Source organism: Lithobates pipiens, unplaced genomic scaffold (genome assembly GCF_037356315.1).
Source record: "Lithobates pipiens isolate NorthernLeopardFrog02 unplaced genomic scaffold, aLitPip1_a1.2 Scaffold_22, whole genome shotgun sequence".
In the NCBI taxonomy this organism is placed as follows: domain Eukaryota; kingdom Metazoa; phylum Chordata; class Amphibia; order Anura; family Ranidae; genus Lithobates; species Lithobates pipiens.
Window position 1 is genome coordinate 312,615,184 of NW_027507784.1, and position 23,411 is coordinate 312,638,594.

Genomic DNA, 23,411 nt, shown 5'->3' on the forward strand with positions numbered 1-23,411 from the left:
ACACACATGCACACACATACATACATAGACACATACATAGACACACACATGCACACACATACATACATAGACACATACATAGACACACACATGCACACACATGCATACACATACACACACATGCACACACATACATACATAGACACATACATAGACACACACATGCACACACATACATACATAGACACACACATGCACACACATACATACATAGACACACACATGCACACACATACATACATAGACACACACATGCACACACATACATACATAGACACATACATAGACACACACATGCACACACATACATACATAGACACACACATGCACACACATACATACATAGACACATACATAGACACACACATGCACACACATACATACATAGACACATACATAGACACACACATGCACACACATACATACATAGACACACACATGCACACACATACATACATAGACACATACATAGACACACACATGCACACACATACATACATAGACACATACATAGACACACACATGCACACACATACATACATAGACACATACATAGACACACACATGCACACACATACATACATAGACACACACATGCACACACATACATACATAGACACATACATAGACACACACATGCACACACATACATACATAGACACATACATAGACACACACATGCACACACATACATACATAGACACATACATGCACACACATACATACATAGACACATACATAGACACACACATGCACACACATACATACATAGACACACACATGCACACACATACATACATAGACACATACATAGACACACACATGCACACACATACATACATAGACACACACATGCACACACATACATACATAGACACACACATGCACACACATACATACATAGACACATACATAGACACACACATACATACATAGACACACACATGCACACACATACATACATAGACACATACATAGACACACACATGCACACACATACATACATAGACACACACATGCACACACATACATACATAGACACACACATGCACACACATACATACATAGACACACACATGCACACACATACATACATAGACACATACATAGACACACACATGCACACACATACATACATAGACACACACATGCACACACATACATACATAGACACATACATAGACACACACATGCACACACATACATACATAGACACATACATAGACACACACATGCACACACATACATACATAGACACACACATGCACACACATACATACATAGACACATACATAGACACACACATGCACACACATACATACATAGACACATACATAGACACACACATGCACACACATACATACATAGACACATACATAGACACACACATGCACACACATACATACATAGACACACACATGCACACACATACATACATAGACACATACATAGACACACACATGCACACACATACATACATAGACACATACATAGACACACACATGCACACACATACATACATAGACACATACATGCACACACATACATACATAGACACATACATAGACACACACATGCACACACATACATACATAGACACACACATGCACACACATACATACATAGACACATACATAGACACACACATGCACACACATACATACATAGACACATACATAGACACACACATGCACACACATACATACATAGACACATACATAGACACACACATGCACACACATACATACATAGACACACACATGCACACACATACATACATAGACACACACATGCACACACATACATACATAGACACACACATGCACACACATACATACATAGACACACACATGCACACACATACATACATAGACACACACATGCACACACATACATACATAGACACACACATGCACACACATACATACATAGACACACACATGCACACACATACATACATAGACACACACATGCACACACATACATACATAGACACACACATGCACACACATGCACACACATGCACACACATGCACACACATGCACACACATGCACACACATGCACACACATGCACACACATGCACACACATGCACACACATGCACACACATGCACACACATGCACACACATGCACACACATGCACACACATGCATACAGACAGACATGCACACACACGCATACAGACAGACATGCACACACACGCATACAGACAGACATGCACACACACGCATACAGACAGACATGCACACACACGCATACAGACAGACATGCACACACACACACATACACATAAATAAAGCCTTTTTAAAACGAATCTAGCTTGTAGTACAGTACCTTTCCATTCCATTTCCTCATTCAGCCGGGTACTGCACTGTAGGGGGAAGCAGAGAGCACAGCACACTCCTCTGCACTTTACTTTCACATTTGAAGCCGACGGAGCTTCACACAGTGCCGGGGATCGGCTCATTTGACAGCCCTGATCCCGCAGCACACCAGGCGGGCCGTTCAAAACCGGACTGCGGGCCGCGATTGGCCCGCGGGCCGGACTTTGGACATGCCTGCTATAGAGAGACTATTGTATTTAATATGACATCCACTACCTCTGTATGCAGTAACACATTTATAAAACATGGATTTCAATGAGAGTAACTGCACAGGGAAAGTCCAGCCTTAAAGCGGAGGTCCACCCTAAAGTGGACCTTCCGCTCATCGGAACCCTCCCCCCCCTCCGGTGCCACAATCGGCACCTTTCAGGGGGGAGGGGGGTGCAGTTACCTGGATAATCCAGGTAACTGCACCCACTTCCGGGATAGCTCTCTGCGGAAAGGGGCGTAACTTACGCCCCTTTCCGCAAGTGCCCCGCTGCCTGCTGGGAAACACACAGATCCCAGAGGCAGCGGGGAGCGTCCTTATTGCGCAGCGCGATTCGCGCATGCGCAGTAGGGAACCGGGAAATGAAGCCGAAAGGCTCCATTTCCTGATTCCCATACCCAAGATGGCGGCGGCAGGACCCGACAGACGACCTAGAGATCGGCTTCGGGTGCCGACATCGCGGGCGCGCTGGACAGGTAAGTGTCACTATTTTAAAAGTCAGCAGCTGCAGTATTTGTAGCTGTTGGCTTTTAAAAAAAAAAAAAAAAACTCGGAGTCCCGGCGGACTCCCGCTTTAACCACTTGCTTACTGGGCACTTAAACCCCCCTCAGTCCCAGACCAATTTTCAGCTTTCAGCGCTGATGCACTTTGAGTGACAATTACGCGGTCATACAACACTGTACCCAAATGAATTTTTTATCATTTTTTTCCCACAAATAGAGCTTTCTTTTGGTGGTATTTAGTTACAGCTCGGAGTTTTATTTTTTGCTAAACAAACAAAAAAAGATGCAAAAAAATCATGTTTTAATAGTTTGTTATAAAATTTTGCAAACGGGTCATTTTTCTCCTTCATTGAAGTGCGCTGATTAGGCGGCACTGATAGGCTGCATTGGTGGGCACTGATGGGCTGCATTGGTGGGCACTGATGGGCTGCATTGGTGGGCACTGATGGGCTGCATTGGTGGGCACTGATGGGCTGCATTGGTGGGCACTGATGGGCTGCATTGGTGGGCACTGATGGGCTGCATTGGTGGGCACTGATAGGCATAGTTAAGGCGGCACTAATAGGCACAGATAAGGCGGCACCGATGGGCACAGATAAGGCGGCACTGATGGGCAAAGATGGGCACAGATAAGATGGCACGGATGGGTGGCACGGATAAGTGGCACGGATGGGTGGCACGGATGGGCACTGATAGGTACCACAGATAGATGGGACTGATGGGCACTGATAGGTGGCACTGATAGGTGGCTCTGATAGGTGGCACTGCTGGGCACTGATGGGCGGCACTGCTGGGCACTGATGGGCGGCACTGCTGGGCACTGATGGGCGGCACTGGGGTGCAGCACCTGAGGCAGATTTTGGGTGGCACTGTGGGTGGCACTGCTGGGTGGCACTGTGGGTGGCACTGTGGGCACTGTGGGTGGCACTGTGGGCACTGCTGGGTGGCACTGTGGGCACTGCTGGGTGGCACTGTGGGCACTATGGGCACTGCTGGGTGGCACTGACAGGGGGGCACTTACTTTATTTCAGGATGGCACTGCGGGTGGCAGGTGGGCACTGGCAGGGGGCAGGTGTCCTTTTAAATTGCTGGCCGTGATCGGGACTGATGTCCCGAACACGGCCGCCGGCGATCGGCTTTTTTTTTTTCTCCTCGCGCTGTCAGCGCGAGGAGGAATACTAGCCGATTACCGGCTCCGTTTTATCACATGATCAGCTGTCATTGGCTGACAGCTGATCACGTGATAAGGGGTCGGGATCGACCCCTTACACGGATCGGTGATCAGGCGAGTCTCACGGACTCGCCGATCACGGGGCGCGCAGGCCGCTCGTAACCGGGACTACGTCAATAGACGTAGTCCCGAAAATGTGGGTCCGCGCTAATGCCGTCATTTTGCAATAGCGCGGATCCCAAGTGGTTAAAGCTGAATTCTGGGATAAATAAATATGGTTTAATTACAAGGTGCATGTGCGTTCTTACTTCAATCTTGGTGTGCTTTGTCTATTTCGTTTAGATTTGTGCAGTATTCCAGTGTGAAAATGCTTCCGTAATCCTGTAATAAATACCAGATACCGCTGCTTTTTACCTTTTTCAGTGTGACTGGTCTTGTATTCCCCCCCCCCCCCCCCCCCTTCCACAATTTTCTGCAGTAGTTGGAGCCTGCAGGACTACACACCCTCCCCCTGCTCTGCCCTCTGCTCATGGTATGTACAGCATTGTGTTGAAGGTGGCTATATTTTTTTTTTTTTTTACAAGATATCAGGGTTTGCAAAGCATTTGGTCACACAAATTTTGTGGTTATTGAGAAATATATATTTCAATAAGTTACTGTTCCTGCAGTTCAGATTTAAAGGGTTTGTAAAGGTTTGTGTTTTTCACCTTAATGCTTCCTATGCATTAAGGTGAAAAAACACCTGGCAGTGACCCCCACCCATCTCTCGGCTAGGGGGTTCTCGGCTGTTGATTGGATAGAGTGATAGAGCAGCCATTTGCTCCCGCTGCTGCCAATCAATTCCAATGACGCTGCCGCCGGGGGGTGGGGGCGCGTCCTGCATTCGCCATCTATAGACGCCGAATGCTGGACTCAAGAGAGCTTCTCCCAGGGGGTTATCTGATGTGGGGAGGAGCCGAGAGCTGCAGAGGGACCCCAGAAGACCAGGATCGGGGCCGCTGTGTGCAAAATGAGCTGCACAGTGGAGGTAAGTATGACATGTTTGTTTTAAAAAAAAAAAATAATAATAATAATAATTTCACTTTAAGCATTGCTGTATACCAGTTTCATAACGCATGTGACTCCTGCCAGCACATGGCCTTGTTTCTAATATCTCCCTTTTGTGTTTCTGCAGATCACGGTTAGGCAAGGCATGAAAACTGACACTGGGGCGTTAATGGCTTTGTGCGAGAAGACTGAAAATGATATCCGCTCCTGCATTAATACATTACAGGTATGTTCATATGTCCCCCATACCATGGTTCACTTGTTGGATGATTGTATCATACCTACTACATTACCATCCAAGGGATAACCGAAATTTAGCAAAATGTGCTGCAAGGGCACCTAAAACAGGCAAGTGATGACACTCAGACTAATTTTATCTGTGTTCATCCTTGCTATGAGAGACAACGGGTGCAGAAAGTGATTTATTTTTTATCATATTGAGATTGTGTGTTTTTTTTTTTTTTTTTTTTTTGGCACTTTATAGATACGTATTGTTTTACCATGTCCTGATATTTGAATGTTAACTTGTCATGTTATAACCACTTGCTTTGTCAGTTCCTGCGTGGCAGAGGGAAGAAAGAGTTAAATGTCAAAACAGTCCAAACCATGAAGATTGGGCAGAAAGACCAAAATAAGAGCCTTTTCTTTGTGTGGCAGGAGATCTTCCAACTCCCCAAAGTACAGAGGTAGGGCGAAGGTCTTAAGTGATTGCATGGTGTTATTTTCCATACTTTGCCAGTGGTTGACAAAAAGTGTGCAAGCTGCGCTGGAGTTTCTTTCATAAAGCCTAGCATGCCTTGCACACACCATCAGGGAGGTATCTTTTAGGGACAGTTCACACCACATGCAATCCATTTTTTTTCTCTGCATCATGGGAAGTGGGTTATATGGTTTCCAATTGCATACTTCACACCAGTGCGGTCAGTTCCAGGGCATTCCAGAAAAAAAGTAGAACATGCAGTTTTCCTGCACTGGACACTGTAACATGGTAAAACGCATAAAAAATGTGCATGCTGGAATACTTCTTCTAAAACAGATCTGTAGTGTGTGTGTTTTGTTTTTTGTGTTGTGAACCAACCTTTAAAGGGTAACCGTACTTTCGTGGGGGGAAAAAAAACTGGCAAAAAAAAAAAAATATATATATATATATATATATGTATATATATAATTTGTAATTGAATGGTATTAAAAAATCACCTTTCCTTTTCAATCTGCAGTGCTGTAATTTTCTGTAAAATGCAATATGGAAACCGGGAGACGTTCTCTACACAGAAGGTGTTCAGAACGCCCCTGAAATTATCATTATCTGCTTGTGTGATTGGCTCACTAATTTTCCAAGAAGTCTGCACTGAGATAGTCAGTAAGATTTTGAGCATTCCCTAAGACAAAAATGTCATATTTTGGTGAGATACTCCCAAAGGGAAATCGCATCTAAAGGGATGCAGATCCTGCAGCTTTCCTCATTAGAGCTCTACAGGTGCAGCAGCTAATTGATTATAAAACAACTCCCGCACAGATTCACTTTGCACATGGGCACAGACAAACTGCTATCCCTTTTTAGAATTAAAAAAGTAGGACTCTGCTACAAAGTTTGTTAACCGCTTCCCGACTGCCTCACACAGATATACTGCGGCAGAAGGGCACGTACAGGCAGATTAATGTACCTGTACGTTGCCCTTTAAGATGTGGCTTGCGTACGCCCGCCGGGAGGTCCGTGAGCATGATCGCAGGTCCTGCAGACTCGATGTCTGCGGGGATGCTCACGATCATCTCACGGAGAGGAAGAACAAGCATTTCCCCATTCTGCCTAGGGACACGGTCACTGATCACCGCTCCCTGTGATTGGGAGCGGTGATCAGTGACTTGTCACACACAGCCCCCTCAGTTAGAATCACTCCCTAGGACACACTTAACCCCTACAGCGCCACCAAGTGGTTAACCTCTTCACTGCCAGTCACATTTACATAGTAATATGCCAGTGATGGCGAACCTTGGCACCCCAGATGTTTTGGAACTACATTTCCCATGATGCTCATGCACTCTGCAGTGTAGTGGAGCATCATGGGAAATGTAGTTCCAAAACATCTGGGGTGCCAAGGTTCGCCATCACTGTAATATGCATTTTTAATTGCACTGAATGCTGTATAAATGAAAATGGTCCCACAATCGCACCTAAGGTGTCCGATGTGTCTGCCATAATGTCGCAGTCCCGATATAAATCGCTGTTCACCGCCATTACTAGTAAAAAAAATAATAAATGCCATAAAACTATCCCCTATTTTAAAAAAGTAAAAAATGTGTTTGTTTTTTTTTTTTTCAAAATTTGTCACAATTTTTTGTTCATAGCGCAAAAAATACCGCAGAGGTAATCAAATATCACCAAAAGAAAGCTCTATTTGTGGGGGAAAAAGGATGCCTATTTTGTTTGGGAGCCACGTTGCCCAATTGTCAAAGTGACGCAGTGCCGATTCTCAAAAAGTGCTCTGGTCTTTGGCCAGCCAAATGGTCCGGGGGTTTAAGTGGTTAAAATCCTTTCAACGTACATGGATCACCCAGAGGGGAATGTGTGTTTTTTTTTTTTTTTTTTTTTTTTTTTTTTTTTTTTAACTCTTCAATGCTGTTTTGGTGAAAAAATGTTTTGTACATATGTGATCTGAAAAATGCTCCCAGCTGATCAAAGGCCATCGGAAGTAGCACACATTCTTCTGTTGGTGTAAATGGTTAATATTTATTTGGCTAGTTTACCTCTCTTTTAAATTTTTTATTTTTTTTTAAAGGAAACGTATTGGCCAAGATCTATCTGCACCAGACATCCACCACCTTCTGGGAAACCAAAATGACCCTCTGAACCTGTTGGGCAGGACACCACTGAGTGCCATGGCACAAAGGTTCCACCATGTTTTACACCTTACCTATGCAGCAGGGGAGTACGAGAAGCTGACCATGGTAAGTAGGGCTTCACGTTGCCACTGGCAGTTTATTGATAAGTGACAACACTGCAATGCCAAATGTGTAATTCCTTCTGCAGATGTGTTATTTTGATTCTTTTTTTTTTTTTTTTTTTTTATTGATCAGTTGCAGCCTAAATGCCGGGTTCACACCAGTGAGTGGTGTGGGATCGCATGTGATTCATGCAATGTCCTGCAATGCGATTTCAGCCATACAGATAGTATGGCTGAATTTGCATCGCATTTGGGCCTAACTTGCACAGAAGCCTTTTTTGGTCCGCCCCAAAATCTGATTGCATGGGTGTTCACACATATGCGATCCGATTCATGTCTGAACTGTCAGTTCGCAGTGCGAAATGCGAGCTGAAATGGGGGCGTCATTAACATTTGTATTGGCACTCCCCGCAGTTCACATATGGCTGTGTGAACTGCCTTGTGAGTCGGGTGCGATGCAGGAACCCGCAGTGGATTCACAGGGTCCCTGCATCACACAAGTGTGAACTGGCACTAAGGGATTACCCAGATTTGCCGCCTTAGAGCTGCCATCTTTGCTATGACAAGAAATAATAAAAGCTGGTGACAGCCATCCGCCTTACGCCATTTACCTTCCTAGTCAGAATATGTGGTGGTCAACCTCCAAGAGTTTGAGACCTAAACCATAGATTACTACTGAATGAGAGGAATTACTATAGTTCAGCACTACTAAGTGCAAAGCAAATTCTGCAGTTTGTATATATACACCAATTAATCATAACATTATGACCACTGACTGGTAAAGTGAATAGCATTATCTCGTTACAATGTAATCTGAAAGTGGGTGGGATATATTCGTTAGCAAATGAACACGTTGTCCCTGAAGTTGATGTGTTGAAAGTGGCGAAAATGGGCAAGCTTAAGGATTTGAACAACTCTGACAAGGACCAAATTGTAATGTCTAGATGACTGGGTCAGAGCAACTCCAAAACTGCAGCCATTGTGTGATGTTTCCGGTCTGCAGTGGTCAAACATGGTCTAAGGAAGGAAAACAAGCAACAGGGTCATGTTTGGCCAAGGCTCATTGATGCACCTGAGGCGCGAAGATCTTGTAGTGTAGTCTGAACTGTGTAGTCTGATCCAATAGAAGAGCTAGTGTAGCTCAAATTGCTGGAAAAGTTCATGCTGGTTCTGATAGAAAGGTGTCAGAACACACAGTGCATTGCAGTTTGTGTTTGGCAGTGGTTCTCAACCTCGGTCCTCAAGTATCCCCCAACGGGCCATGTTTTCATGTTTTCCTTTACTTTGCACAACTGCTTTAAATCGATATCGATGACATGGTATTGTTCAGAGCTATTTTATCTGAAGGGAAATTCCCAAAACGTGGCCTGTTGGACTGATATATTGGGGCTGTGTAGCTGCAGACCGGTCAGGGTGCCCAAGCTGACCCGTGTCCACAGCCAAAAGCGCCTACAATAGGTATGTGACTATTAGAATTTGGACCACGGAGCAATGGAAGAAGGTGGTCTGCTTTGATGAATCATGTACTCTTTTACATCATGTGGATGGCTAGGGGGTGTGTGTGCATCACCTACCTGGGAAAGAGATGGCAGCAGAATGTAGTATGGGAAGAAGGCAAGTTGGTGAAGGCAGTGTGATACTTAGGATAATCTTCTGGGTCTTTCCATTCATGTTGCTGTTACTTTGACAGCTTACTACCTACCTAAACATTGTTGACCAAGTACACCCCTTCATGAAAACGGTATTCCCTGATGGCAAGAAATTCACCAAAGTAGCTGAAAAACCTCTAATTTCCTTTGCAGATAGACTTTCTATATATTAGATTTTTTTTTTAGAATAAGAACAACATGACCATTAATGATAAAGTAGCTTAAGTCTCCCTCATTTTGGCCTTCAAACCTCACAGATTAGACCTGCCTTTCAGTTTGTTTACCACTGTACTGCATGAACTGGTTTTCTATAAATGATGGATGTCTGAATGTTGACCATGCTTCTCTTCTATTTCCACAGGGACTGTATGACAACTTTTTAAACATGAAGATTAAGGAGTCCAGTTTTGGCACGGTGTGTTTGGCTATGGACTGGCTGGAGTTCACGGACATTGTTAATACCATGATCATGCATGGGCAGAACTTCCAGCTAATGAAATACTTGCCCTTCCTTCCTGTTGCCTTCCACCTCTTTTTCGCTGCCAACAATATCCCTCGGATTGCCTATCCCAACAGCCATTACGAGGTATATCCTGCCTAGCCGTTTCTTACATTATTTCACCAGCACTTATTTCGTTTAGTTTTGTCATTAACTTTTTTTTTTGTAAATAATCATCCTAAGGGTCCGTTCACACAGGGGCAACTCTGATCCGACTTCAGGTCGCCCCTAGTCGCCTCAGGTCAGACAACATTTAAAAAGCAATGTAAGTGAATGAGAGCCGTCTTAATGCACACTACTGAAGTCGCTCCGGCTTCAGTAAAGGTTCCTGTACTACTTGAATCCGACTTGTAGGCGACCGGTACCCATTGATTTCAATGGAGGTCGCCTCCAAGTCGGATCTCCGTTTATACGGAGGCGACTCTGACAGAATTATCAGCTCTCAAGAAATTTGCCGTGGGTTCCCCCTCCGAGAGCATTCCAGGCCCTTAGGTCTGGTATGAATATTAAGGGGAACCCCCTACGCCGAAAAAACGGCGTGGGGTTCCCCCCCAGATCCATACCAGACCCTTATCAGAGCACGCTACCCGGCCGGCCAGGGAAAGGGGTGGGGACGACCGTGCGACCCCCCCCCCCCTCCTGAGCCGCGTGCCCTCAACATGGGGGGTGCCTTGGGGAAGAGGGGCGCGCGGCCCCCCCCCACCCCAAAGCACCTTGTCCCCATGTTGAGGACAAGGGCCTCTTCCCGACAACCCTGGCCGTTGGTTGTCGGGGTCTGCGGGCGGGGGGTTTATCGGAACCCGGGAGCCCCCTTTAATAAGGGGGCCCCCGGATACTGGCCCCCCACCCTATGTGAATGAGTATGGAGAATTTTAACCCTGTGTTGTTTTTTTTTTTTTGTTTTTTTTTTTTCCCCACAGGTGAATGGGTAGGGGTACGTTGTACCCCATACTCATTCACATAGGGTGGGGGGCCGGTATCCGGGGGCCCCTTATTAAAGGGGGCTCCCGGATTCCGATAAGCCCCCCACCCGCAGACCTCGCCAACCAACGGCCAGGGTTGTCGGGAAGAGGCCCTTGTCCTCATCAACATGGGGACAAGGTGCTTTGGGGTGGGGGGGGCCGCGTGGCCCCCCTTCCCCAAGGCACCCCCCATGTTGAGGGCACGCGGCCTGGTACGGCTCAGGAGGGGGGGCCCGCACGCTCTTCCCCACCCCCTTTCCTGGCCGGCCGGGTAGCGTGCTCGGATAAGGGTCTGGTATGGATCTGGGGGGGACCCCCACGCCGTTTTTTCGGCGTAGGGGGTTCCCCTTAATATTCATATCAGACCTAAGGGCCTGGTATGCTCTCGGAGGGGGAACCCACGCCAAATTTTTTTCATAAATTTGGCGTGGAGTTCCCTCTTGAGAGCTCATTCTCTGATTGGCCGCAGCAAAAGTCGCCTGGCCTGGGGCGACTTAGTCGTGTTGTAAGTCGCCCCAAGTCGTGTTCAGGTCGTGTCCAAGTTGCCTCCAAAAGTCATGTTGAAAGTTGTGTTGCCCCTGTGTGAACGGACCCCAAGTGTATTAGGCAACTTGACAGTGTAGTGTGACTGTGGCTCCCTTGGTTGCAGTACCCCTTTTGGCCACTACATAATGCTAATTCATTAGACTCGTAGTAGTCATTGTTGTGCAGTAGTTTTTCTAGAACAGGGGTCTCAAACTGGCAGCCCCCCAGTTGTTGCAAAACTCTAAGTCCCATCATGCTTCTGCCTGTGGGAGTCATGCTTGACACTGTCAGCCCTGCAATGCCTCATTTTGAATTGTAGTTTTGCGAAAGCTGGAGGGCCGCCAGTTTGAGACCCCTCTTCTAGAATCTAGCAGGTACATCGAAGAGTGTCTATTGAGGATCTTTTATACATTCTAAAGCGGGGAAGTTGTTAATTTTTTCTTCATCCAGTTTTGTATAGCCTGCTTTAATAGCGCTGCAGCATGAGAAGAACAGGTGATGTTCAGGGCAACACGGGTAAAGCTAGCAAGTATAACTTTACCTGCTGGAAAAGAAAATACTTAGAATTAATGTGTAAATTTAAAATGGACGCTTCATGTGTCATAATCTTTATTGCAGACTGGTTAAGAGAAACTGGTAACGGCAATACTCATGATTTTTCCATGAACATCATTTACTTTACAGAAATATTTTTTTATTCTTTTTGGTCGACATCTTTATACTGGATATAATATATACAGCGGATATAAAATGTCTACACACCCCTAAAAATGCCCGATTTTTAAGATGAGAAAAAACAAGATGAATCTCTAATTTAACCACTTGACCACTGGGCACTTAAACACCCTTAATAACCAGACCAACTTTCAGCTTTCGGTGCTCTCACATTTTGAATGACAATTACTCAGTCATGCAACACTGCACCCATATGAAATTTTTGTCATTTTTTTTCACACAAATAGAGCTCTCTTTTGGTGGTATTTAATCACCGCTGGGTTTTTTATTTTTTGTGCTATAAAAGAAAAAAGACCGAAAATTCGGTAAAAAAATGAATTTTTCTTTATTTCTGTTATAAAATTTAGCAGATTAGTAATTTTTCTTCATAAATTTTGGCCAAAATTTATACCACTATATATTTGGTAAAAATAAGTACAAATTGGTGGATATTATTTGGTCCTTGTGAAAGTTATAGAGTCCACAAGCTATGGTGCCAATATCTGAAAATTGATCACACCTGAAGTACTGACGGCCTATTTCAATTCTTGAGACCCTAACGTGCCAGAAAAGTACAAATACCCCCCAAATTACCCCTTTTTGGAAAGAAGACATTCCAAGGTATTTAGTAAGAGGCATGATGAGGTTTTTGAAGTTGTCATTTTTTCCCACAATTCTTTGCAAAATCAAGATCTTTTTTTTAACTTTTTATTTTTTTTCCACAAAATTGTCATATTATCAGGTTATTTCTCACACACAGCATATGCATACCACAAATTACACCCCCAAAACACATTCTGCTATTATTCCCGAGTACGGCGATACCACATGCGTGAGACTTTTACACAGTGTGGCCACATACAGAGGCCCAACATGCATGGAGCGCCATCAGGCGTTCTGGAGCACCCAGGACCATTCTGACATTTCTCTCCTACATGTAAAAATCATCATTTATTTGCTAGAAAATTACATAGAATCCCAAAACATTATAAATTTTTTTTTAGCCAACACCCTGGAGAATACAATGATGGCCGTTGCAACTTTTAATCTCGCACAGTATTTGCGCAGCAATTTTTCGAACGCGTTTTTTTTTGGGGAAAAAAAGTTTTGTGCTTAAAATAAAAACAGTAACGTTAGCCCAATTTTTGCATAAGGTGAAAGATGACGTTACGCCGAATAGATAGATGCCTAACCTGTCACTCTTCAAAATTGCACACGCTCGTGGAATAGCGCCAAATGTCGCTACCTAAAAATCCCCATAGGCGACGATTTAATTTTTTTTTTTTACTGGTTACATGTTTTGAGTTCTATTAGGTCTAGGGCTAGAATTATTGCTCTCGCTCGAACGTTCACAGCAATACCTCACATGTGTGGTTTGAACACCGTTTTCATATGTGGGCGGGACTTACGTATGCGTTCGCTTCTGAATGTGAGCAAATGGGGACGGGCCCTTTAATTTTTAATTTTTTTTTTATTGTTCATTTTACTTTATTTTAGTTTGACATTTTTTTCCCCCCCCCCCAAAAATACATTTTTTGATCACTTTTATTCCTATTACAAGGCATGTAAACATTCTTTGTAATAGGAATATGGCATGACAGGTCCTCTTTACAGTGAGCTATGGGGTCAATAAGACCCCACATCTCACCTCTAGGCTGGGAAGCCTGAAATGGGTATGGCAGGGTATTGGCGGGGTTAAATTCGGTGAGCAGCGATGTGGGCACTGCAGATGCAGCCCACAGCACTGCTGACACTGATCTCTTACCCCTCCGCTGTACCGATCGGTACAGAGAGGGGAGAGAGGTTTGTTTACAAGTGATCGCTCCGTCATTTGATGGAGCAGTCACGTGGTAAGCGGCCGTTTACTGTGATCCGTGATGCGCCGGGTCCTGTGGACCCGGTGTCCTATATTATATGGTCCCCCATCGGATAGTGTCCGCTGTGTACTGCGCATGCGCAGTACACAGCACACGCAGATTCTGAAAATAGCCGAGGATGAACGGCGCCTGCGCCGTGAGTCCAGGTTCTATCCCCACCATCCAAGTGGACATAGAGTTGGAATATAAAAGAGGCAATTTTCCCAATCCTATGTCCGCTTGGATGGTGGGGCTACCACCTCCACTCACGGCGCAGGTGCCGTTCATCTTTGGAGATTTTCCGAAGCTTCTTCTGACACTATATGATGGCAGGACACTATCTGCCAGAACACCGGCGGTCACGGATGCTCTCGAGTGCGGAATTCTGGGAGGACGTCATATGACGGCCTCCCCGAGTTAAGAAACCGCCCTGTAGCTGTCATTCGGCTATGGGGCGGTTGTTAAGTGGTTAAATTTATCCACCTTTTATTTGACCTATTTGTGCATTTCAGTTAAAGTGTAACTTTTCTCTCTCAATCGGCATTGATTATTTTTAATCCTTATGCTGCTACCATTAGTAAATGGACAAGAAAGTATATCATATTTACTTTTAAACTTGGATGGATAGATGGAGTTTGCTTTAAATATTCAAAATTAATTAAACCCTTTTTGGCTTGTGGTGCTCAGATGCAGTAAAATCCGCTTAAAAAAAAAAAGTATTTTTAAAGGGGGATAAAAAAAATTAACGTACAATGACATGGTCACATAAATATGTAACTATAACTTTTTGTTTTTATGACAGCATTTAGTCTTTTGGGGTAGGGGTCTATCCTCATGGCACATCTTGCCCTGGGAATCTTTTCCCACCCTTCCTTGCAAAGCACTCGAAATCTGTCAGATTGTGAAGGCATCTTCAGTGCTTCAGGTCACCCCACAGATTAACAAAAAATGTTTTGTACCCGTCTGCTGACTGATGTCTTCTAATAATGAGATCCTTTTGATGCTCTGTAAGCTCTTTGCTGACCATAATAATAAACAAATCGCCCGCGCTGGATATACTAGTGCCTATGTGTATTTATCTGGTAGCTGTTGTTCATGACCAAGTCAAAATATGAAAGAATGCAAACCACAGTGCAAACAAACCCAAAGTGCAATACAAATTAATAAATTGCAAGTGCTGTGCATAAACAAACAGAATAAAATGAATACAAGTGAAACAAATAAAAAAAAAAAAACTGACAATGTAGCCATTAAAAAACATCCCCAGCACAACCAATGAACTTTTTATTCTGCTACATTGTAAGTACGATTTTACCCATTTATTGAAATAAACCAACACGTTCTACACTATATATGGGTTCTTTTTCCTTATATACGAATCTGAATTACCGAGGAAGATGCATATAAAGTGTCCTTTCATCTCCCTGCTCACCAGTCTAAGCCTGATTGACCCACATGCAATACTGCTAAGGGGTGCATTCCATCTGGTGAGTTTAAGCACAAAAGGGGGTGTGTGAAGCACAGTTTACCTGTGTGATTTTTGAGTACCACAACTCTTCGAAATATCGTTTGCACTGGACCTTTTTTGATGAAAATTGTGTTGGACTGTTTATACAATTTAACGTGGACTTTCGCTGGGTACATGCTTGTCAGTGTTTTTTTTTTTTTTTTTTTTTTCCAGTTGTATTCATTTTATTCTGTTTGTTTATACACAGCACTTTAGTCATTTGTATAGCACTTTGGGTTTGTTTGCGCTGTGGTTTGGATCTTGCATATCTTGCTGACCATAGCTTTTGGTCTAAGAGGCAACTGAGTAAGTGTGCTTTGACGCTTCTTTAGTGCTTTTTTCCCCACAATGTGAGTGCATCTTTTTTTGTACAGGTTACCCACGTTTACCCATTAAAGTAGAAGTCCATGCTCAAACTAAAATCCCTGCATCTATAGACACCCAAGATCTAACATTGACCTATCTAGCCCTGTAAAGAAAAAAAATGAGTATACAGCAAAACCTTGGTTTGAGAGTGTTTGTTTTTCAAGACGAGCAAACATTTTTAATAATTTTGACTTGATAAACGAGCGATGTCTTGATACACAGGTAGTGCCATGTCACAGCTGAGTGTAAAGGAGAAGAGTGTAAGTGTAGCAATATGGTTACATTTAATGAAGATACAACATTTAGCAACTGCCATGGTTGATTAGTAAAACGGGCACATCTAAGTATGCAGGCATGCAAGGTAAAGCTGTCCACATAGATCATCCTCTGCACCACCATCAACGGGTTTGTTCTTCACTACGGTCTCTTCTCATGCTTTGGTTGCTGAGAATGACTGGACCTTCAGGTTTTTCTCAGTTGTTCTTTATGCTCCTACGGATGCCTATTATTTGATACTACTGTACTTTTACTCCAGGTTATACTATAAGCAATGTCTTATATGTCATGATGCATTTCATTATGGCCCTCCCTATGCTACTACGCTAGATATATTTTTCTATGGCTAATTGTTGAAATCAATTTCTTGGAATGTTAGGGGTCTGAATTCACCCCGCAAGCAGTCCTTGGTTTTCTGCTATTTAAAAAAATATAAACCCAATATCATCTGCCTTCAAGAGAATCGCCTAAGCAGTACTACTCTATGTACCTTTAAACATCCCTGGCTGTCTACACAATACCACGCCACCCACACTAACTACTCCTGCAGGCTCTCTATCTTGCTAGCAAAGTTCCTCCCGGCAGAAATTCTGCTGTTAAAGACAGACCCTGAGGGGAGATTCATTATAATTACTCTGTTATTTTTACCAGCTTTACATTAGTAAATGTGTATGTCCCACCTCCATTCTCCCCAGATGTATGTTCTCACTTGTCCCTTTTTATTACTGTCTAGATCCCCTGGTCTTCTACTATTCGTAGGACACTTTAATGCTGTACTTGATCCCACCATGGACCGCTTGAGGGGTGGAGGCAGGCCCTATACCTCATTTGTTGACTGCACTTAGGTGTATAGCCTTACTGAGATGGTGATGGAAGCACCCAGATGAGTGCCACTCTGACTCCTTTCACACCATGTCTCATATAGATCTGGCATTTGCCCCTGCTGATGTGCTACCTATTGCTCACAGTGTCTCCTATTTACCCAGGGGGATTTCTGACCATGTCCCTCTTTTCTGTGGATCTCCTCCTTTCTGCCGAGTGCAGTCCCTTACATTTGGCGATTAAACTCTCATTGGTTGGAGGATGAGATTGTACAGAATGAATGCCAGAAGGGTATTGCCGACTATTGGCATACGAATTAGGCCTCCAAGGTGGTGCTGAGGGGCACCTTTATGTCAATTACTGGTATTTTGCACAAAAATGCCCAACGGCGCACTGAAGAACTAGGAAATGCAATGACAGTCACAAAGAATGCCCATGCTCAGAACCCTAGTACAGCTATGCTAACCCCGTAGTTGCACAGTCATAGGGAGTACGAGCTCCGCTTGCTGGACCTTAATAAATAAACGTATGCTCTGTCACACAGAAGACGTTTGAGCGTGGTAAAAAGGACAGTCGCCTACCTAACTAGATCCGACCATATCCCTATCTCAATAACTAGGATCCTGATATCACAGGATAAGATTAGCGACATCCCTCAGAATATAACTTTTAGATTTTATATATATATCTTTCTGTCATGACCTTTATACCACTAGGGCCCACTACAGTATTCTGAGACCCAACTCGAAGAATATTTAACCCAAACAGCACTTCCCCAATTGTTGGACCAAGACCATGCTGACCTAGACGAACCTCTCTATAGAAGGGCTCTCCCTTGCAATTTCGCAGCTACTGACCCATAAGATACCAGGCTTTGATGGTTTCCCAGCTGAATTGTATACAAGCGTTTGGCACCTCCTGGGCCCTATCCTACTCAATACATATAATGAGGCCTTGAAAGATGGAGTACTTCCTCCCTCAATGAGAGGCATTAATCATTTTGATACTAAAACCTTGGAAAGATCTCCTTTCGATGTGACTATCGGCCAATATCCCTCATCAATGTAGATGTCAAAATTCTGGCCAATTGTCTGAACAAAGTGGTTGCGAAATTGGTTGTGAGCGATCAGGGGGGCTTTGTACCAGGCCACTCAACCATTTTAAATATCCGTAAACTATTCCACAACTTGACTTACTCTCATGACTGTTCACCTACCCGTGTTTTGTCACTGGACACCTGCAAAGCTTTCGACAGTGTGGAATGGCCTTTTTTGTTTCAGGTGTTACAACTATATGGGTTCGGCCCCCGAACCCTTAATAGCTGTAACACCTGAAACAAATGAGAGATATCTCAAACATATCTCAGCGATATCTCAAAGGCCTCCCCATAAATGATATAGAAGAGCCGATATCTCTATACGCAGATGAAATCCTAGTTTACCTAACAGATCCCCACGACTCCCTCACCAACTTCTAAGCTGAAATTAACACATTTAGTGACTTTTCCAGTTTCTAAGTTAATTGCGACAAATCAATCCTTTTCCCCCTAGACCAAACTGCTATATCTGAGTTTCCATCAGACTCTAAGCTACAAGTCGCCACCTCCAGGTACTTAGGAGTCAAAATTCAATTGCCATTATCCCTATACATAACCAATAACCTATGCCCCTTACTGCTCTAATTACAAACCAAACTTTGGAAGGATTTGCCCCTAGACCTCATGGGAAGAGCCAATATGCGTTTCTCCTGAATATTCAACCCCCTAGAGCTGCAGTGGAGACACGATGCCTCCCATACCACATGGCTGGCTTGGCTTTCTCCAACTTCTACCTTTTTACCATCTAGCTTCCCAGCTGGTTAACATTCATGATTGGCTTCACCCCGACCCCAATAATGCCTGTACCACTACTGATGGAGCTATAGTCTCCGCATTTGAAATGCTCCATAACATTGTATATAGAGGATGCACAGCACCTGGACCAGGCATGTCCATTATTCCCACCTGCCTCTCCCTGTTCCAAACTGTAGTAGTGAAGCTTTCCACTGACTCCTGGATGGCCTCTCCCAGTAGTCCACTGTGGTTTAACCCTACTCTGAAGGAGTTATGCGCTATGCCTGACCCTGAAAGATGGACGTCAAAGGCAATCAAGTATTTATGCCACATATATACCCCTCCAGCTTTCAAATCCTTCTCTTGAATGCATTTAGACTTTGACCTACCACATACCTATCTATTTTACTATTACCAACTTGGACATGCGGTACGAGCACAGTTTGGTTCCCTGGACAGTCCTCTCAGGATGCCTGACCTGGAAAAACTCCTGAGATCCCCAGACCAGACAAAACAAATTTCCACCAATTACTCGGCCTTCATGACAGACAACAACCCTAGATTTAAGACCGCACAAAAGAAATGTGACTCCCTTAATGTCCCTATTACAGAAGAAGACCGGTCTGAATTCTGTCACACATTTAAGACCTCTGTTATTTCGTCCAGGGACAGGGTAATCCAAATTAAACTTTCATCATTCACATCTCATCCCACCTAGAATGCATAAAATGGGAATATTCCCCTCTGCTGAATGCTTCCAAACGGCTGATTTTCTCCACTGCTTTTGGACCTGTCCCATAGTATAAGATTTCTGGGTGAACATAGGCTTCCTTCATGTCCTCAGCACTGGGTCTCCCAAATATAGTCAACCCCAAGAATTATCTTCTGGGCATGTTTGGCGACCTCACTATTCCCTCTCAGGCCAAGAGACTGCTTCGTATCCTCGATTTTTAGGCGAAGAAGGCATGGACATGGAAGGGATCAGAGATCCCAACTCAGAATTTCTGATTTGAGTCTCTGCCTCTATACAAGCTTACCTTTGATATCCAAAAGAGGAAAAAAACATTCCACAAAATCTGGGGCAGATGGCTAGCTAGTCCTCTGACTCTCTCCCTATACTGCCATAATTGAAGATTTACTGTGAAATCTGTATTGTTCTACTACACTGAACTTTGCCATGGTTATAATGTTTGGAACTATAACACTTACCTCCCAAGATTGATACCCATATCGGATGTATTTCTGCACTGCCTAGTATAGTGTCTATATGATGCACGGTCCCCTTTGTGATGAGGTGGAATAGGAGCATTCTGTACTTTGTGAGTTTGTTTTTTTTTTTGTTGTTTTTTTTTTTGTATGTATGCATGTCTGTTAGGAAAAGGCAATAAAAAAAAAAAAAAAAAAAAAAGTAAAACGAGCATGCTTTACTGCATTTACAGACTGATTTCACTGTTGTGAGTTTAGTAACACTTAAGTTTGCTTAAAGCTAACCTGTGTTTTTCCAATGCAGGACAAAGGAACAGCTTTGCTTAAAGTGTACAATTCCAAAACCTTTTTATTTATTTTTATTTTTTTTCAATCAGAGTGGCGGAAAGAACAAACTCCATTATAGTGGTTAGAACAAAGAGAATTGGAATTAATGGGACTTTTAGATGCTGAAACCGCCTACTGGAATAATATCTGACACAATGATGTATAAAAATACGTTTTATTAAATACGTAAAAATGTCTTATTGTTTAAGACATGTGTAACAAAAATATGAAATGGCAAACTCCTGTGAACAATTTCCTCAATAGTCATATATGCATAATCATGAACCATGACAAACACTCAGGACCAAAGTATGAGAAAAGAGAGACAGCCCATCATAGTGGTTATTAAAGCCTTTATTACGGTTTGTCCTAATGACTGTTTTCATTGGGGCAAATGTAATAACATCTATACTATACTTATACTTTTCAGTTGTTAGCAAAACAGGGACAATCTGTCAATGGAGGTGCTTGTTCTGTAGTTTTACTTTGGAGAGAATTCTTTTCAGTTCATGTGTCTGTGGGACAGGAAGTGAAGAAAAATCTCCCAATTAGGCAACGGTCTCCTCCCCCAAAAGTATTTTGACCATTTCTTATTTTTTATTTTTTTTCCTCTATCCAAAGCTTTAAAAATAAAAAATAAATAACTGCGCTTATTATTTTTTGCTTTGTTCTTCCAGGCCCAGTCCAAACTGAACCAGATGCAGAATATTCTTAACTCGATGGTCTCCGAAATCTCTCCACATATTCGGACACGTGTGGGCCCTCAGGCCTTAGTATTGGATGCCCTCTGCCTGCTGCTGGATGTCATCTCACCAAAGATGCGCCCTGTGAGTATTTTCTTTTTAGAGTTGTGTGTTTTTTGTTGTTGTTTTTTTTTTTTTTTTTTTTTTTTATTCTTACAAAACCAACATTCTGAGCTTGGCAATTTCTCCCACTTTGAAACTATAGTATATAGCTAAAACAAAAGGAAATAATCAGCATATACCATCACTGCCAAACGCTTACCACGTAGGGGAGCTCACTTGGTAATAACTATGAATTCCTGGACAAAACTATGCTCTGTGAATAGTGGTTCAACTCTACCCCCTTAGTATGAACTAAATATTTAAAAATATCCGCACAGGCTCTAATATGCCTTCCCCTCGCTTCCTCCAGCAAGCATCGGACACATATGACTGATCTGCCTGACGATCCAGAGTCCATGTACTTTCCATGCCTTCCTCTCTTCCTTTTCTTCCTGTTGACTTGACCCTAAATTCCCCTTTCCTTTTCCTTAGTTTTTTTTTTTTCCCGCATTTTCTCCTGCCTCTTCCTTTCAGGGCTCATGACTCGCTTTGTCTTCTTTGTGGTGACATTGCTGACTGATTCAGGTTTAGGTTTAACATATCTTTACAGAATTTTCTGGACCCCGCCTCGACATTCTAAACTTGGCACATATTAAGACACTGACCACAACTGTTCTTTTGGTTTGTAGATGGACTTTTCCCTGTGTTGCAGTTTATATATGAGCCCCTGTGTTGGCAGTTTTATATATGCCTGTTCTTTTAAAATTTGAAATAAAAAAATATTTGTACAAAAAATTAAAAAAAATCTCACTTAAAATATGCTATAATAATAAATGCAAAACACTTATGCAAGAGCTCTCCACTATATGCACATGAGCATCCCAAGTTATATTGAATATTATACCTAGACAGTACCTGTTATATATCGGTAGATCCTTTAGGCTAAAGTTGAAAGCCACATGAAAGATTCCTAGTGTCATGCTAGGCAAATATCTGGGCTTCTGTTCTAGAGCAGCCTTTTTCAACCAGGGTTTCTTCAGGCCAATATGGGTCAATATAAAACCTATTCACAAATAGTCCAAAATTGCCCTCTCGAGTTTCCCACACAGACAGACGACCAGTCTTTTTTAGTCCTAACCCCTCAACCTGCACAAAAAAGAAAACTAGAAGAGGCAGAAGAGGGGGGAGAAGAAACAAAACCCAAAGAAAAGTTTGCCAAACTATAAAAATCTACAACCTTTCTTCACATACCCTGGTCCCAGATGAAATCTCTCTACTTAATAAAGGACTCAACTTCGCACCCACCAGCCAGCCCAACCCTTTCACTTTATTTGTGGATCTAAACAAATTTATACGTAATCTCACAGTGAAACGCTTTTTCAATATCAAATCCAATAAGGAAAATCCCAACAATACCACAATACCCAGTATGTACAATACCTCTCCTTTATGTACAAAAAATATATACCAAGATGATCCCTGCCTAGCCATTTTGGAAGAATTATACAATATGAATGAAGACCCCGCCGTCACCACCATTAGTCTCTCAGACACTTCTTGCATTTATTATCAACCAGATTCCCCCCCAATAAAACACACTTCTCTTAGGCCAAAATCCATCTTCAACCCCAGCCAGGCAAAAGGCCCTTACATACAAAGTTTCTACCAGGTTGTGTATGCAGATATCAAACGACTTTGTAAATTAAGGCCACCCCCCTCCCCCCTGCATCACCACAGGAACAACCTCACCCCACAAGAAGCCCGGGCTCTCCAAAGTCTAGCAAAAAATAACTCTATTGTCATCAAAACAGCAGACAAAGGAGGTGG

The 23,411-nt window shown here is 43.2% G+C and overlaps 1 protein-coding gene across 1 annotated transcript in view; it reads left to right on the forward strand.

Moving 5' to 3' along the window:
- CHTF18 (chromosome transmission fidelity factor 18) overlaps positions 1-23,411 on the forward strand; it is a 117,510-nt gene that overhangs the window by 57,107 nt on the left and 36,992 nt on the right. The window contains exons 13-17 of the mRNA XM_077449400.1: positions 5,445-5,543; positions 5,873-6,003; positions 8,095-8,263; positions 10,270-10,494; positions 21,477-21,626. Coding sequence (XP_077305526.1) covers positions 5,445-5,543; positions 5,873-6,003; positions 8,095-8,263; positions 10,270-10,494; positions 21,477-21,626 — 774 coding nt within the window. The remainder of the gene's footprint in view (positions 1-5,444; positions 5,544-5,872; positions 6,004-8,094; positions 8,264-10,269; positions 10,495-21,476; positions 21,627-23,411) is intronic.